A 17407-nucleotide genomic window follows, 5' to 3' on the forward strand; every position below is an offset into this window, starting at 1 on the left:
GCGAAGAACGAGCGAGAGAGCGCTTCCGCTACCGGTATATACTCGATCACCTGGCATCAGTTCGAAGGACACCTTCTGTGTTCGTTTGTGTTCCGAAGAGAGTGGACATTAACGATTTCTAGAGAAGAGGAGAAATATATCCATTACAAGTGCTATGTTGAAATTTCTTAATCGCGATGAGAAAAACGCACCGTTTTTGTTGTCTACGGTAATAATAAGTAAATTGATTGAAACGCTTTAAATTGACTGAATATTGGAGTGACCAAGTTTGAGTTAGAAATTTATTATAGTGCGACTGTGTGAATAGGTAAATAAATAATTATGAATGAATATCTCTTCAGTGTTACAAAAAAAACACAGTTAAAAACCTACTTTTAATATCTAGCTTTCTGGAATATTTAATTTCAGAATTTGTTGTTATTGTAGAGCAGAAGGATTTTTACGTGGAACAGATATTTTTGAATTATTAATTTTTGAATTGTTCAAAATATCATAATTATAAAAAAGAATTATAATGTATGTATTGTAATGATTCTTTCTATATAAATATGATGAAATATATTTAAATAATCTGAAGTACATATTATTTTAATTATGTTTTTTAATTTGCGTCAAATATTATTTAAATAGAAAGATATGTATTACTTAAATAATTTTATGATTATTATATAGCAGGAATTTATATTAATTTATTATGAATTGAGTTGTTTTTCCTTTTGCGTACATTTTTCTACATTATAGTATTAGTAATAAGATGCGTTTATATCTATTACTATTGAATAAAGCAACTATAACGTTCTAAAAAAAAATCTCTTTTAAATAAATCAAGAGCTTTTGGAAGTTATAAATTTTAAAATTTTAAAATTTCAAAATTCTATATATATACATATGTGATTTTTAATTTTATTTTTACAAATCAAAATTCTTAATTCACAATATTCAAACAATAGTCCAAATTATCATAGATTTAATAATAGAAACTTCAAAAATTTTTATTCGCTATTTGTTACGCTATGTGTTATAAAAGTTATTTCATTTGCCGGCATTGATGTCACTCGCATGCCATTCTGCATACCGTACAGTCCGTACACACTTGTCACCTCATTTTCTTGTGTCATTATATCGAATCATTGATTTAGCTTCTTAAAAAAGAAGGATTTACAGCATAGTAGTATATCAAACAAGAAAATCGACATATTTTGCTTAATTTTAAATTTTTAATGACTAATTATTATGCAATTATAGATAGATCATTATCGATCGAATTAGACTTCTCCCTCAAGGATGCAAATATTTAGAAACATCATATTTTCCAACTAATGTGAACTATGAATAGAATTTTTATTTAAGACTCAATTATAAAAATATATAACATTAAAATGACTAGAAAATTTTTCTAAGTATCATCGTCATAAAATTTATTATTAATGAAAATATCTGATAGAAAATAAATATGATATATTCGCACATTTAATGAAAAATTTAATTATCTAATGTACTCTTACTTTTCTCATTCATAAACTGCGTAATTTACACGAGTAATAGAAGTTTATTCGAAGCGATCAGTACGAGAATTGGATCAGCTGATAGACCTTTCTCGTTGAACTGCTCTCTGTCTCTCTTGACTTTCTCTCTCATTCTTTCCCGCCGATCACCATCGCCGATGACAGCCCCACTCGTGGCATTCTCTCTCTCTTTTCCTCTCTCTCAGGTAATGCATGAGATCGTCTGTGTCCGTTGGTGGAAACCACTTTCCAAGCGGAGCCTGTTAAGGTACACGGGACCCAGTATCCTCGCCGCCTTCGGATCTTAATGTCGCGCGGTGCGCGAGCGCGTTTTTGACGCATGCCGAGTTCCGCAAGTAATTTCGATAGTTTTGACCTTGAGCTCTGATAACTCGTCCGTAATTTCCTCAAAGGTAAATCCTATGAAATTATGTATCAAGGCCGACACTCTCTTTGATCGAGCTCGCAGTTCCGTAAATGTATTCAACAATTGTATTCAAATTCGAATCTTTATTTCATTGAAATCGAATGCGCGAAAATAAGTTGAAAATAAATTACTTCTTGGATAACATAAGAATCGGAAAGACGTCTAAAAATATTCTAGTGAATAAGATGAAGAGTAGAAAGAGGAATAAAAAGGCTTTCTAAAAATGTGCAGATTTCTGCGTCCGAATTTTTAATCAATGTTCTACTTTTAAAAATGTGCCAAAATAATTATCGATTTGATCTAATTTGCTCCTTCGAAAATAAGAATCTTGCGTTCTATTGGTTTAGATTCCGGTGAACCGGATTAACTAATTAAGAAGGATGAAGGGATGGTTCGACGCCTTTCGCAGCGATGGTGGCCCGACTCTTTACAGCTACAGCAATCGCACTCCCGTGACAGGTGACGTGCCCCTGGTCATCATATTCGTGATATTCGGTACCTTGTTCACGGCATTTCTAGTCATATTCCCGGGTATCAGGAAAGAGGTGAGCAGACTTTCCACTTGTTCGTCGTGTCACAGATCCTAGATCGTAGACCGACGGTTAAGTCAATTACGAGTTATGGCCGTGTAAACCTGATGTTTCTCCGCCGCAGCGGTTAACCACATTTCTCACGGTTACCATGAGCCTCTTCGTGGGTGCGACGATTCAAGGTTCGTGCACTTTGTCTACTTTCCAAGTTGAAAGGCCTTGACTCTGCCAGTGGCGTAATTAACGGCCTCACGGAGCTCGTATCACAAGAACTCAACGAGATCTAAAAAAAGAAAACAAACAAAAGAAGAAAATTAATGAGAAAATAAAAGTTTGGAGAATTCGTCATCTGCAACCACATTAGCTATTTATCTTTCATTTTCTCGCGCGCATAGTTTTCCATTATTGTTATCAAATGTATGAATGTATAAATAAGTTCGAGAAAGTAAAGAACAAGATAAAAATCAGTATTCTTTAAGGTAGAAACGAATATTAGTTACGCCACTGTGTGAGCTCGTAGTTTCACCGTGTGTTTAAGTCGTTAGAGATATTTCCTCGATTGTGTCACGTGAAATTGCATTGTCAGAAAAAAATTACGAAACCTTGTTGAGACAATTATAACCGAGATGCTAATAAGTGTAGCGAATACGTGGAAAGATAATCATTTCGCTTTCTGTGTGTGCACATGTAGTGGCGCAATACGGTTCATCCTGGCATACGAGCACCGCCACCATTGTTAGCTCTTACAGCGCTTTCTCCAGGCACAAGGCGATGGCCGATATCGGCGGTTACATCGGCTTAATGCACATCAATATAACGTACAAGCGTAAGTTTCAAATAATTGGAAAGCTCTCATATCATAATTTTTCACATTTTGCGCTTTTAGAAGATTTAATATATTAGGCTAGATGTAAAAATTCAAATTCAAATTTTTTAATCACATATAATGAAATAAATTAAAGTTTTTATCGCAAATTATAGTGTTTTCAGATCAATTTATAAAGTGTAATTTACATCTACTTGTGTTAATCTGATTTTTGCAGTATTGCCAGAAAATGAGCAGACAAACAGCGATGTCGAATACAATGAACGCTTTTGGTGGCGGAGTTCTGGCGAAATGACTAGCGCTTTCAAACAAGCCCTTTATCAGGGCGCACCATTTCCTATCGTTTCTCTGGCAGAATATTTTAGCCTCCATCAAGAGGGTTTCTCCTGGGGCTCGCAATATCGCGAAGCTGGATATTACGCTTCGATAATGCTATGGTATTATATCTTCAATGATCTTCATGATTTGAAGTACTATCGCACCTAAGAATCGTTTCAACCTAATTACAAGCTGTCTTTTGTAAACTAAGTATTCTTTCTTCATCACGCGATTAGCTAATATACCAACCCGACTGATAAATTAAATAAATTTCATTTGCAGGACCTCCTTCGCTTCGTGGCTGATGATGAACTTATTGCTCATGGTAGTGCCCCGATACGGAGCATACAGCATGATCCTCACAGGACTGTGTATGCTGTTAACGAACTTGATTTACACGTCTCTTCTACCATGTGAGCCTCTAATAGCTCATATAGACGGCTCGATTCTCTCTTTCAATTTCGGTTGGAATTACTGGTTGGTGCTATCGGCCGGTTTGTGTTTCGCGTGAAATATTTTATTGTAAATAGTATGTGTGAGGATATATTATCACAATATTTTCTTTTATAGGTGCCGCATGCCTCTTGGCAGGAATCGTGATAACGGCTATAGATATGATTTTCCCTCATCAATTCTCGACTATACTCGAAGTCGATTACGACACGCCGTATGACAGGCATGTCATTATAGAAGAGAGCTTTGACACACGCAATGTCAGGCGGAAAGTTCCCAAGATCGAAGATTCGTTCGGCGATCGAATAATGAGGTGATTGCGATTGAATTAATCGATTTGATTTATTAAATTATTTTTTTCCCACCGTAATCATACGGATTCTGTAACCGTGAAAATATTTCAGTCAACTATCGTCCAAGCTTCAGAATAGACACGCTGCTAAAGAAGACACCGAGGGTGTCATTAATCGAGGATATACGTCGCACGAACCGTCTGAATTCGCGCAAGAAATTGGCGATGAGCCTAACAAGAGTAATTGGTCCTATCCATTTCCGCCAGCCTCGCGAAGACCCGTAAATGGCTGATATATTTCAGACAACATTAATTGAAATTTGTGAAATGCCATTAAATATTTCAATCTATTTTATATAACATATTTTCTAAAATATAATATTTAGTAATTTTATTTATAATAAAAAAAGAAACATTAACCTTTTTGAAAGTTATTTACAAGAGATCATCCAAAAAGTGTTTTTATTACAAATGCAAAAGTATATTTTTAAATTATAATAAATTATAATGTGTGTGTTCGCAATCAAATTTGAAATACTTTTGAGAAAAGAAAGGAAAGGCAGGAAAGGAGATCTTCTTTTTCTTCTTTATAAATAAGAAATGTAATATTTCGCGTAATTCATAAATAATAAAAAGCAGCGTTGATGTATATAAATATGTACATTTTATATAAAATAGAAGGTCGAGATTCGCGTTGAAATATTGTCTAATTTTGAACAGTCCAATATTTCACGCGAATGGGGATTACGTGATATACCTTGACTAGCCGAAGTTTTCAAAGTGATGAATAAAGTACGGCAAACGCCGAGTTTTGTTGACTTCGTCGCAGGCCGACATGACACTTTTCGTCAGAGGACGTGGTCCACAGCTAAATACTCCTATTTTGCTAACCTGTAAATCAATAACCATCTACCATCTATCATCAAATATACTTTCGAATTAATATTTTTTTTAATGTTAACATCATGAACGCACGTAGCTGTGTTTCTTCTGAACAAATTTCAGGAACGACGTCATATCCGGTCGACCAAAGTGATTTATGGCCTTGAGTCCGGTAAATATACTCTTCTTCGATAGCCTCTGAAAGTGATTCTCACATATGTACTACATATGTGAAATAAAAATGTAATTAATAAGCGAATAATTAAAAATAGCAGAAATTTTCCTTCTTCTCCTTGCTTATGCATATCATATATCGTACAAGAATATCAAAATAATTTTATTCACCAGCATAGTAGTACGCAAATCAAACTTGTGGAAGAATTGCGTAATGAATATGTGAATTTCAAGTACGTCTGTAACATCTTTTCTTTCCACATCTCTGAGAACATCGATGAACCATTCGAAATGTTTGTGCGATGGGCAAATCCATAGAAAATAGACCTGTCAAATAAAAAGAAAACAAGAAAATTACAATTTATTGTTTAATAAATTAACAAAAAGCATTTTCTCATTTGAGTAGTAAAATAAATTTTTTTTCACAAAATCATTAGTACATCAATTTTACCATAAGATTTTCGCATTCATCTAATATATTTCGATATATATAAATTACTTTCTTAAATACAATAAAAATTCTCAAACGTTTGAATTTGCTTGTAGAATGATTTTTTTAATTCATTTATTTTTATAAAGAAATTTTTGGAAATACTTTACACGCTCACCTTTTTACACGCGACACCTGAGTATCTATTAGTGGACGTTCCAAACACGAGATCATTGAGCATCGAGGCATAAGGTGTGACTCCGATACCTCCCCCGACCATCACTGCGACTTCGAACTTGTACCAATCTTGATTCCCGCCGCCAAACGGGCCTTCGATACGAATTTTCGGATATTCGTCCCCTGGATTATAATTGCAAGGATCGAAATAATTCCGGAGTTTCCATGTCCATGGTCCTTGTGCTTTTATGTGGCACGACAGAAAATTCTCATGCGGCGCCGAGGTCAACGTGAAGGAATGAAACTCGTTGGACCTGAAGGCGGTGCAAGCGAGACGCACCCACTGTCCCGACAAATATTTCAAGTTCGGAGGCCTGTAGAACTTGATCTTTATCACATCCGAAGGTAATAACTCTGTCTCGATAATATCCAGAGCTATGTATTTAGTTCGCAGGCTCACGACCTGAAATGCAAACGGCAATTTGGTTATTATCTGTTATTAATGTGGTAAAAACAGTGCAATAATGTTGCACTGTTTTTGCCACATTAATAACAGATATTGAGCTATTTTAGATAGCAATCATACAAGATTTACATATGCACTTTAAGCGTGCACGAAAAAAAAATATATAATTTGCATGTACAAGATTTGTTACATCAGCTGATACATAATTAATAGATTTTCATGATTTTATGTAACATTATGAGAATGTTTTTGAATTTTATTCTTGAAAAATACGAATAAAGGAAATTACTTTATCCAATGCGTAAATAATTGCCGGGCCAATAAAAAATATCCAAAATCTTGGTGCGCCTGTCAAACGGGCCAAGCCATGGATCAGACACAATGCGTATAGAACTACATAGAGACTGTGTGTCGACCAAAAGAACTTGTAAGCTTTCTGTCGTATGGTCGGATGTGCGAAGACAAAAATAATCGTCATGACGATGAAGAGAAGAATACCGCTTAAACCTGTTTGATAAAATAAGACAATAATTCATTCATTAATGTTTAAATCATGCCGAACAAAGGCTTTAAGAACAAACGAAATGACAGCAAACGATAAGTTTATTTCCATGATTTTTTGAGAAGACTTGACTCACCAGTTATTGTTCTGAATAGCCAGAAAGAAATAGTAGGTCGTGCGTCACTGGGAAAGCTGATCTCGCTGGTGAGACAACGAAGATGCGCTATAGGCTGCGTAGAAACGTGATAAAAATTGACTATGTGACCGACCGTGTGCAACACGGAGAAGAAAAGTGCCGTGCATGCTGCGATCTTGTGGAATTGTATATGTGAGTCTAATGGAATGTACTGTTGGATTGAAAATTCCTTCAGCTTCGTCAGCAGATTACGCGACATTGTCAATAGCAAAAGACTGTAGCAAAAGGATAGAGCGGCAGCTGATCCCCTCGTTATGGCAATTCCTACGCCCATTATATGCCTCAGATCCGTATGTTCCGCCATGAATGAGTAATCTGCGAGAAATTTTATGATAAATGGTAAAAGAATCCTTTACGAGCAATTAGCAAGTATATAAAAAAGGTCTTAAAGATGTCTAAGTTAATGTACGATTTTCTTTCAGACAATCGTATACAATTTCTTCAAGATCTTTCGTCTTTTTTGCTTGAATCCGATCGAATACTCACGAATAAATCTTTCGATGAAGAGAGCTATAGTGACTACGTAAAACACGAAGAGGTAGAATATATTCTGTCTATTCTCCTCGAGGAAAGTCGATATAGCATCCCACTGCTTTCGCGTCCAGCTCTTCGAATCCTCCAACGGCAATTGATCGATGTGAAAGCTGGTCATGCGCGCGACATTCGTCGACGTATCGAGGAAATTCTGCTTGGCACCCTTACAATCGAGACCGATCGCGACAAAGTCTCCCTTGTATTCTTTCATCATCAACTTGAAATCGTTATACGTGAGATAATCCTTCCTCTCGAGTCCGGCATCCTGATGAATGACACATTTGATTAATTAAACTGTCGCGCGATATATTGACGAAAATCGATTATGAAACACCTGGGCATCTATAACAGCTGGAAATCTATAATAAAAATAAGGGAAGCGCACCTGAAACATGCCATCGATCAGTTCCGTAACGTGATCATCCGAGAGACTCGTGGTGCGCGCTATTTCTACTAGCGATCTTAACATCTCTGACAATTCCTCTTTATCGATTACGCCGTTGCTGTCTTTATCGCACATGTCGAAAATAATGCGCAGTTTATCCTCAGTTTTGCCACGCGAAAACAGTAAGACCGTGTCCAAGAATTCCTGGAATTTGAGTTTCGCTGATGAAAATTCGACAAAGATGAAACTTATTGAAAGCGATGTAAAAAGCAGTCGGTTAAACGAATGATTATACTCGATTATACCTGGAAGGAAATCCGACCATCACCGTCTTTGTCGACAATGTTGAACATTTTCTTGACAAAGACTGCGTCAGGTCGCATGCCTAAAGCACTTGCAAATTCGCTCTTGGAAAGCGACGTGCGCATCACCGTGACGACTTCTCCGGTATCACTGTCTTCAGATCGTCGTCTTCGTTCGCCAGGGCGTAGACCGAAAGTCAAAGCATAGGCTTCTCTGAAGAACTAAAAATATTTATATTTATTTTATAAATATTTTACAAAAATTTTTAAATACTGTATCTTTTTGTAGGTTTGTTTTCTTTTTCTTATTCTCTCGGTTAAAATCTCATTATTTTTTTATAAACAAAATTTCTTTTATTAATTCATCTTTTCATTTATTCGTAAATGGACAAAAAAAAACGCAAACCTGTTCGAGCTTCTTTTGTCGGCGCTCCTTGGTTTCCGCTTTTGCCAGCATTATATCCCGCGCAATTGGCGTGAGTGTGAAATGCTTTTTTTGCGACGACAGAAACGCCTCCAATTTCGCAATGAACTTTCTACGCGAAGCCAGCGAATCGAGTTCAAGGACAAGGTCGTAATCGCGCGGTATACGTAAGAGCACTAGGGCTTTACGATGTCCGGTTTCGCTCTCCTGCAACCGCAATTAATAATTAACCGGATGCACCGTGTGACATTAAAGAATCATCTGTTATTTAATATAAAACGTAGAAAAGTTGTTACGTAATTTGTAAGTAATTATATCTGATGATTTTAGTTATTATATCATTTTAAAATAGCATGATTGATATTGTATAAATATTGTTTAACAAAATTTTATCTACAGATATTTTAGAATGATTTCTTTTTTTAGTTAAAATTTATTTTACCTTTCTATATTATTTTCTATATTGCGTATAATTATATCTCAAATTAAAATTCTGTTAAAGTTAAGTGTATTTAAATTAATAAAAATTGTAATGATATATAAGTTTTAATGTTACAAAGTGGATGTTAAAAAATATAGTACTTTCTCTAAAAAAAGAAATTGTAAAGAATACCTGTGATTCTTCCATAGTTATAGTGTTAACGCCACTGAAGTCGAACGTGCGCAGTTTCTCTCCCTTTCGATCGACGATGTGCAATGCTGCTTCCGGCCCAAATTTCACCTTCACGAGACGGCGATGGTTTGCGTGCAGCCACTCACGTACAATCATCTTATCGACACAAATCCGACCGTCGCTTCGCTTTTGAATCGCCTCTTGAAGTATCTTTAATCTTCGTCGACGTCTGTTCTGCAGTTTCACCAATCCGTATCCGGCACCGGCGCAAAGAATCGGGACGAATCCAAGAAATACGCAAGCGTAGATGTAGACGAATTCGCTACCCTATGTATATATTCCCAAAAATTTATATAAAATGTTCTTTCATCGAAACAAATCTGATATATTAAAAAAATATTTGCCAATAATATAAATCGTTTTTTTCATTTCAAAAATTAGTGGCGTTTATGATTTTTTATAAATAAAAAAATAGCTCCATATGTTTTTATTTCTTTTTTATAATTATCTTTTTTTCTAGAAAAAATAGATTAAATTGATTCTTATTTGTATATTTCTTTAAATTAAATTACCTCAAAGTAATCATAACGCTGTAAAGGGACACAGGGCTCGAGCATCGTAGAATTTAATTGAAAAGGTTGAGGACACGGATCACTATCTTGCCAAACGAATACTCGTTTCTGTATCGCATCGAATGGTATATCGGTCGCGTTTATGATTACATCCCAGAGTGTAATACGATGAATCTCCTTTATTTCGTTCTTCGTAAAAATGCTAATAAACAAGATGTATCAGGGAGAAGAAATTAATATGACTAATTTCATCGCTAAGAGAAACTGATTCACTCACCCATTTTCCTCGTTTTCAAACCAGAACCGATCAGAATCTCGCAAACGGAGGAACTGCTCCTTTATAACCGCGGTGAAGAGCTCGCCAGGTCCGCCCTTGGATTCGAGCATCCCCCCGACGTAGACGTCGACGTTGTTGAGATTGTTTGAATAAATCTCGACAAGGGTGCGCAGCAACGACGGATTCTTGTTGAATAATTCGGGGTTGATCTCGTTCCATGTTTTTCGTTTAGCCAACTTGAAACGCGTCCTGGCTGTATTGTAGTCCGGAAGACCATTGTCGCGACCCCGCATGATGTTCAAGGCACCGAGATCTCTGCGTGAGAATTCCATGGGACCGAACAGATTGTTCCGAATGTCAGTACCGAGAAGATTATCCTCTTTCTCCGCCAATTGCGACGCCATACCCATGATCAGCTCTTCGATCGTACTATTAGCTAAAACTTGCTGTGAAAAGCATCTATGTCTTAATGTGATCACTCATAAAAATTTAATGCTATAATTCGGTTATACAAATATGTTCCAAACTTGAAACATATTTTATAAGATGACAGAAATTTTAATAAGTTTAAAATTGACTTTTCTTTAGCAAAAAATTGTCAAGAAAATTTCAAGACAAATTGTTTATTGCTATAATTTCTTAACAAATTTAAATAGTTTGATAATTAAACTCCGATCTCAATTCTGTTTCAAGATTTTTTTAATTATTTTGATGTTTTAGAATCCAAATTTAATTGGAAATAAATAATCGAACATAAAATAAACATATATAAAAAAATGTGATTTCTTTAAAAAAATATGAAGTAAGTCCTTTAGTGTAAACATATGACTCACATTCGAGTCCCACCAGGTAGAACATAATCTAATAGCTGGTTGGCCTGTATTGGTCCTCCTATATTCGCATTTTTCATTTCGCCGATAAATGCCCGGTGGTATAAGAGTATGTCCAAAGCGAAAAGCAGCACTTTGGAATATGTGACTAATACCCGGATGTAGATCTGGTTTATAACCGTCATATGAAGGCAAATCCTCATTTAGCAATGCCGGAAGATACTCGTAAAGAATTATGTTCTGTAAGAAGATTGAAATACCTCATACATGCAAGAAATAAATCTTACGTAAGCGCAAAATTTAATTATGCAAATTTGACACGCTGCGATTCGTAACACAATTCAATAAAGAGATTTATATGTACATATATAAATCGAAAGCTCATGATTACATATCTTCAATTATATAAAATTTATTTCATTTTTATAAGCGTAACTTCTTTCACAATGACTAAAGGTGAATAATTTTCACCGACTGTGCATTTTCGAGAGAAAGATAAAAATAATCTATTAGTCACCTGAATTGTCCCGACGACGATCCGACGTGCCTTTTGAAAGATTTCCTCGTCCGACATATCGGGATGCTCTCTCTGCACACGAGCGGCTATGACATTGTGATACCGATAGAACAAGATTCCCAGAGCCAATAACGGTGGGTGCTGATTCGTTCTTGGATCTCCGAGCACTGTATAACACAATTAATTGTTAAGCACTTTCGCAAGAATCAGAAAATTAATTGCTAAGGGAAAGTTAAAATGCGTTATAGTAGAGTGAGCACGAAGCCGCACGATGAACGTAATAATTATAAGGCAATGCAAAAAGATCCTAATGACGTTCTCCAGCGATCAGATAATAATAATTTAATACTTAATCAGAGAGCGAGAAGATTCAAATTATATAAGTATCAAATAATTCGAACTAAGGTGAATTTCTTGTTAACACATTGTAAAGATAGGTATTTAATTGCTATCCAATAACAAAGCGGGTAATCGATGAAATGTGTATTGTCATCACAGATTCATTATCTTATTTCACACGGTTAAGTGAAAACAAAACACAAGAATATTTTCTGAATAATAAGCAATTGAAGAGAGACTTTTCGCAACTTCAGCTTTAATGGATTATTAATAGACAACAGAAGGGTACTTTAACAGAATCTCTTTTTACTTAAAATTGTTATCTATCTATATATCTTTCTTTGCCTGGCGAGATTATTTGATTGATTAGAATCAACATTTTCATAATAAAAATTCAGAGCTTTATTTATTCTTTTAATATTATTTAAAATTATTTAATATTATTCTTTTAATATATTCGATATTAAACATCTGGATTCTTAATCTTGAATTCGAATTTTTACTATAAAAATGTTGATTCTAAATCAAATAGTCTTGCAAAGAAAGAGACACGAATGATTCCTAAGAAAATCTAAAGTATTTTTAAATTAATATACTTATATAATTAAATTAATATTTAAAGCCCGCTTACGATATAGACGCTCGGGGCTGAGCATTCGCATGACATGCGGTACCGCGTGATTGAACAGAGGTGCGCGCATGGTGTTCCTCACAGGAAATTGTCTCGTCTGTTCCATGAGAAGACTGCCGTTCTTGAAAGCCCGCATCGTGTTCGCCCAGGCCTCGCTGCTCGAATAGACGAAGCTACCATCGATCCAGCTCGTCACTTTATTTATCTGCAACCTCACGTATTCAAAGCTACTTCTCACGATTCTGTTTCGAGGAATCAAGAAGCGCTTTCGATATAACGCTTCACCGGAAAGTAAGACGGAAAAACAAAGTGATTACGTTTCGCAAAAGGAAACTGTGAAACTCATAACTCGTGAATGCACGTAAACGTGACTAAACATTGTACGGTAATAATTTAAAGACTTATTCGGTGTGTATCGTTACCGTCCTCGGTGAAAGTCAAATAAAGTCGAGGGTCTCCCGGAAATAAACTCGTAGAAGTTTCTCGGCAAAATTCACCCGAGACAACTGGAAATTACCTGTTCCCGTGGGCTATTGGGGCTGCGCCCAGTTTGACGGTCGTAATCCGCTCGGAGGAATGGAATGTACTTATTACCTTGGCACTCCTTGTCAAAAACCGGATCACATTTATCCACATCGATTCGATGAAATTCTATGGGGCAACCACTTTCGCTGGCCATGATTATCTCCGACGTGACCAGCTGTCCTGAAAAAGATTTACCACTTCGGGAATGACGCAAAAGTTCCGGCAAGCACGCTATGAAATTTGGCTTCAATGTCGGTTTTATCATGGTTTTATTTGAATCCATCAGGACAATTTACTCGATTAAATTGGTTTACATATTTGTGAGGAAAGCGGATCATAAAGCGGATTTAAGAGACACGAAAATTAAATATACTTTTAGATATGTTTTTAGATAGAAGAAGAATTATGTATGAAATATTATGATAATAGACAAATAATACATATAATAAGAGTATGTTGTAAATTAAATCATTAAAATACCTGTAAAATAACTATGATATAATTAATAATGATCTATTATACATAATTACGAGAATTAAATTAATCCTACATTGGCGATACTTCCTGTATTATGTTACGGACTGCTATCTAGAGGCTATCTCTCATGATTCGATTATATTAAAAATTTTAACAATTTACATTCTTATTGAATGAAGGCAATTATAAATATTGTAGTATATAAGAATCTGTAGATAATTATGTTTAATTAGGTATAGATAAAAGTTATTTAGATAAATATGTATTACTATATTATACAACCGATGTTTCAAAGAGAAAAATTTAAATTATAAAACTCTCGTTGAAACAAATAAATATAACGAAAAAATAAATTAATTCAATAAAAAAATTAGTCTTAATTAAATTTCAATTGAAAATTTAGCTGTTCCGACACTATCTTTATATTGATAAAAATAAAAAAAGTCATTTATATTCAAGGCTTATTTGCGGTCTCCTATATCTTGTATACTTCTGCTAAACAATAATAGCCACATTATATTATTTGTAATTATGCTCACCGAAAAAAGCGAATAATGCGGTCCTATTTTTCACAGACGGCAGACCATCGTCACCTTTCATGAACAGATCGCTGAGTTTCCGAGGGGATGGTCTGTCTTGGCCAGCCATCGCGTACACGCCATCGGAGTACGCTGCCGGGACTTTTCGGATTAACCTACTGTCTATGGTGAATCGTACATGTATGAGTCGTATTAAGATAATTTTTCATGGTGAATTACCTTCTGTGCGCACAAGATTGTCGCTTTCTCATCTCTTTTCAAGATATACTCTTTGCATGTTATATAGTAATTAATCAATTTTCATAATCTTCTTTTTCATTTAAATTTTGCTTGATGTAAAATGTACGAAGTATAATGTTTCAATTATGCATACATGCATAACTTTTATAACGTAACTCTCGGTTATCTGCAGTTTTATCAAAATCAAGGTAAGCGAAACCTCGCATTAGTCAGAATATCGAGTTTAAGATTAAAAATAAAGGTAAAAAAGGTTTCAATAAAATATCAATATAAATAATATAAAATAAAATTCCTCTCAAATAAAGTATCTCGTTAAAATTCCTTTATGTGTTGGCTAATTTATTTAATAAAAAATAAATCTTTCCTAGCGATTTTATTGAAAAACGACAATCTTGACAAAACAGTGTAGGCATTTGAATTTCAATCTACAATCTCGAGTACTTGCCGATTGCTCCCCAATCAGGATGAGCCAGATTGTTGTAAAATCCATCGTACCTCTGTTTATTGTCCGCATAGTTGTATCCCGCATCTAAAATAGCATTCTTTATGTAGGCAGATAAATTCGTTGCATACATTAAAATTTAAGTTTTGCAATATCGTTATTCGATGGACAATCGATCGGCAGAATCGGCGATTATGTTAAATCGTAAAAGAGTTAACGATCGTCCATAAATCGGCGAACGGTATAAAAAATAAGGGTATAAAACATAAAATACATCCGGCTTTTTGATTGTGCAATTGTCCAAGTAGCATAACGCGAATCCGTTTCACAAAATACAATTAGAGATGATGAAAATATTTTGACGATGACGATACATAGAATCGAAAGAAAATAAAAAATGGAACACGAGTTGAACACCGCGAAATTAGCTATGTCTCGCAATTTAGTTTGCTTTCTAATGTTTGTCTTGCATATATAAATATAAATATATGAATATAAATATTACGAAATGTATTAGAAAGAACGATATTTCGAAATGATTAATATTATTATTAAATTAATTTTGTCATTTATTACTAAATTTATTGCTAAATTATTGCGTCTGTAATTTAATTTATATTAAATCACATGATCTACTTTTTAATAATATTAGTTTAAAAATATTAGTTCATTAAATTTTTTAATTAATTTAAAAATATTAATTTATTAAAAATATGATATGACATTATCGCGCGGAATAAAAAATGCATTCACGCAAATCATCCCACTCTCTGGTGCCTTCTGCATTTCGTATTGATTAGATTTCAACGATTCTTTTACAAATCGCAAGATTTATAATCGTGCAAGTGAGAGAATGACAGATTGGACCTACCAGTTCTAGTAGGTAATACGATCCAAAGTACCCAAATGATCACCCAGAGAGGAGCGATGTGACGGGCAGACCGTCGTCGTCTCATCATCGTCAAATGTCACTTGGTCTCGCCCTCGGATCTATGCATTTCTCTGCCACGTAGCTTCTACTCTTCTTCTGCCTTTCTGAGATTCTTTCGCGGAATCAGCAACGTCTTCGGGAACACATTTCGCTAGTACCATCCATCAACAAGATGAGAGTGCACTGACCGCCGTCGTGCGAAATCTCGGATTGTCTTCCGAAAGCGACTCGACGGACAGAGAGCAAGTAACACGCGGGTCGTGTCGGCACCACCTGGTCGAAATCCAAGGTATTAACGTCACCGTGCGCTGATCTTTCGGTTGCCCCAGATGTAACGATCACGTGCGAGCGCACGACGAAAGATCGCGTGTCCACAGGATACACCTCATGCGTCTCTTTAAACGAGATTCGCGTCCACGTTTTAAGGTAGACCCGTCGAAGAAACGAACCGCAGGATCTTACAAGAAGAAGCACCGATGGAGGACGCGATCGATTGACGATTCGCTCGAAGGCCCCAAGAATAGTTGGTTGTCTCTCCGACTGTGAGCCGATCCGCCACCACACAGTCGCTCTTGGTCGCGGCTTGGTGAAAGTCGCCGGCCTATTTGTTTCGTTACCGCGCGCACCTCTGTCTGCCTTCTCCTCCTTCGTACCTCCCCCTCTTGACGTCTCCACCGCTACAACGTCGTCGTCCTCTATGTCAGTGTTCTTCAATCCTTTTTTTTTTGCAAAAAGATAAAAAAAAGAATAGACGGAGCATTCATAAGAATATTTGTGAGAAAGATACTCTTACATCTTTTTTGTTAATCGATTTAAGAATCAAATTCTGCTTTAATTAAAATTATCGCAATTACAAACGAATCTCTTTTGTTCAGAAGAGACCAATTCCCACAAATTGTGGAAATCAACCGAGGATTATCTTTGGAAGGATAGGTTTTAAATTAGGCTCTCTAATTGGCCGGTTCGTGAGAATGACATTTAAAGAGAGAATACTAAGATATATGTTGCAGTTTCATGTGTCGGTTGAAAAACCACTGTTCTTGGTACGTCGTACATATGGAAGATACACACACCAAGACGCATCGCGCGATGCGGCGCGGCCGACGTCATTGCGGGCGCAGGCCTAGTTTTCGAAGTCCACGGCACCGATTACCCAAGGCGAAACCTCTCTCGAGTCCCCGCTGGTCGTTCCAAGGTCGCCGAATGGGCCGAAGACCACCATGCCGATGCGCACGTTAGAGATGAGACAACAAGCGGCGCATTCGTGTATATAATCGCAGCGTTCTCTCTAATGACTTCTTCCTTTTTAGATGCGGTCGAATGGAAATGACAAGAAAAATCCGTGTCACCAACGTTCTTATGCGCTCTTCTCTTACGAGCCAGCAAATGGCACGGTCGGAAAAGGTAGGATAATATATTAATGCATACGTTACATGTGTAATTAATCTCGCAAGGTAGTTTGTGGTATAGTTTGCATCGATATATTGATATATGAACATTGTATCTAACGTCATCGAATATCATATTCAAAAGATACAGAAATTTAAAAAAAATCTAACATCTAAAGAGCGTTTGAAACGATAAGAATGTATTTATGATTTCTAGACGATTGCATCGTCTCGCATAATTATTATCCGTAATTAAGTACCCT

General features: G+C 35.8%; 2 protein-coding genes across 5 annotated transcripts; one reads left to right on the forward strand and one right to left on the reverse strand.

The window, feature by feature from the left end:
- The first annotated feature begins 2 nt into the window (after positions 1–2).
- Positions 3–4710, forward strand: LOC105253113 (dual oxidase maturation factor 1). 3 transcript variants are annotated; one of them, XM_011260945.3, is made up of 8 exons: positions 3–307; positions 2280–2477; positions 2587–2644; positions 3154–3288; positions 3506–3725; positions 3889–4100; positions 4177–4372; positions 4464–4710. In XM_011260945.3, exons 2-8 carry the CDS (start codon positions 2313–2315, stop codon positions 4642–4644), a joined length of 1167 nt encoding a protein of 388 aa, XP_011259247.1. In that variant the 5' UTR covers positions 3–307; positions 2280–2312; the 3' UTR covers positions 4645–4710. The 3 variants fall into 3 exon arrangements, with proteins under 3 accessions (XP_011259247.1, XP_011259254.1, XP_011259239.1); XM_011260952.2 differs by having other exon boundaries at positions 3–208; XM_011260937.2 differs by lacking the exon at positions 3–307 and adding an exon at positions 1790–1918 and having other exon boundaries at positions 4464–4709.
- LOC105253135 (dual oxidase) lies at positions 2620–17058 on the reverse strand. Of its 2 annotated transcripts, XM_025408618.1 has the most exons (22): positions 16830–17058; positions 15697–16472; positions 14829–14912; positions 14144–14305; positions 13120–13307; positions 12603–12807; positions 11633–11799; positions 11119–11355; positions 10286–10731; positions 10009–10210; positions 9437–9763; positions 8806–9030; positions 8403–8621; positions 8098–8301; positions 7665–7977; positions 7119–7493; positions 6770–6987; positions 6016–6477; positions 5579–5734; positions 5327–5455; positions 5109–5242; positions 2620–2745 (listed from the first exon to the last, which is right to left on the reverse strand). In XM_025408618.1, the coding sequence occupies exons 2-21, from the start codon at positions 15782–15784 to the stop codon at positions 5114–5116; spliced, it is 4536 nt and encodes a 1511-aa protein (XP_025264403.1). In that variant the 5' UTR covers positions 15785–16472; positions 16830–17058; the 3' UTR covers positions 2620–2745; positions 5109–5113. The 2 variants fall into 2 exon arrangements, with proteins under 2 accessions (XP_025264403.1, XP_011259267.1); XM_011260965.3 differs by lacking the exon at positions 2620–2745 and having other exon boundaries at positions 4866–5242.
- Positions 17059–17407: the final 349 nt, after the last annotated feature.

The sequence above is a fragment of the Camponotus floridanus genome, unplaced genomic scaffold (genome assembly GCF_003227725.1).
Source record: "Camponotus floridanus strain SB8 unplaced genomic scaffold, Cflo_v7.5 scaffold22, whole genome shotgun sequence".
NCBI classification, from domain to species: domain Eukaryota; kingdom Metazoa; phylum Arthropoda; class Insecta; order Hymenoptera; family Formicidae; genus Camponotus; species Camponotus floridanus.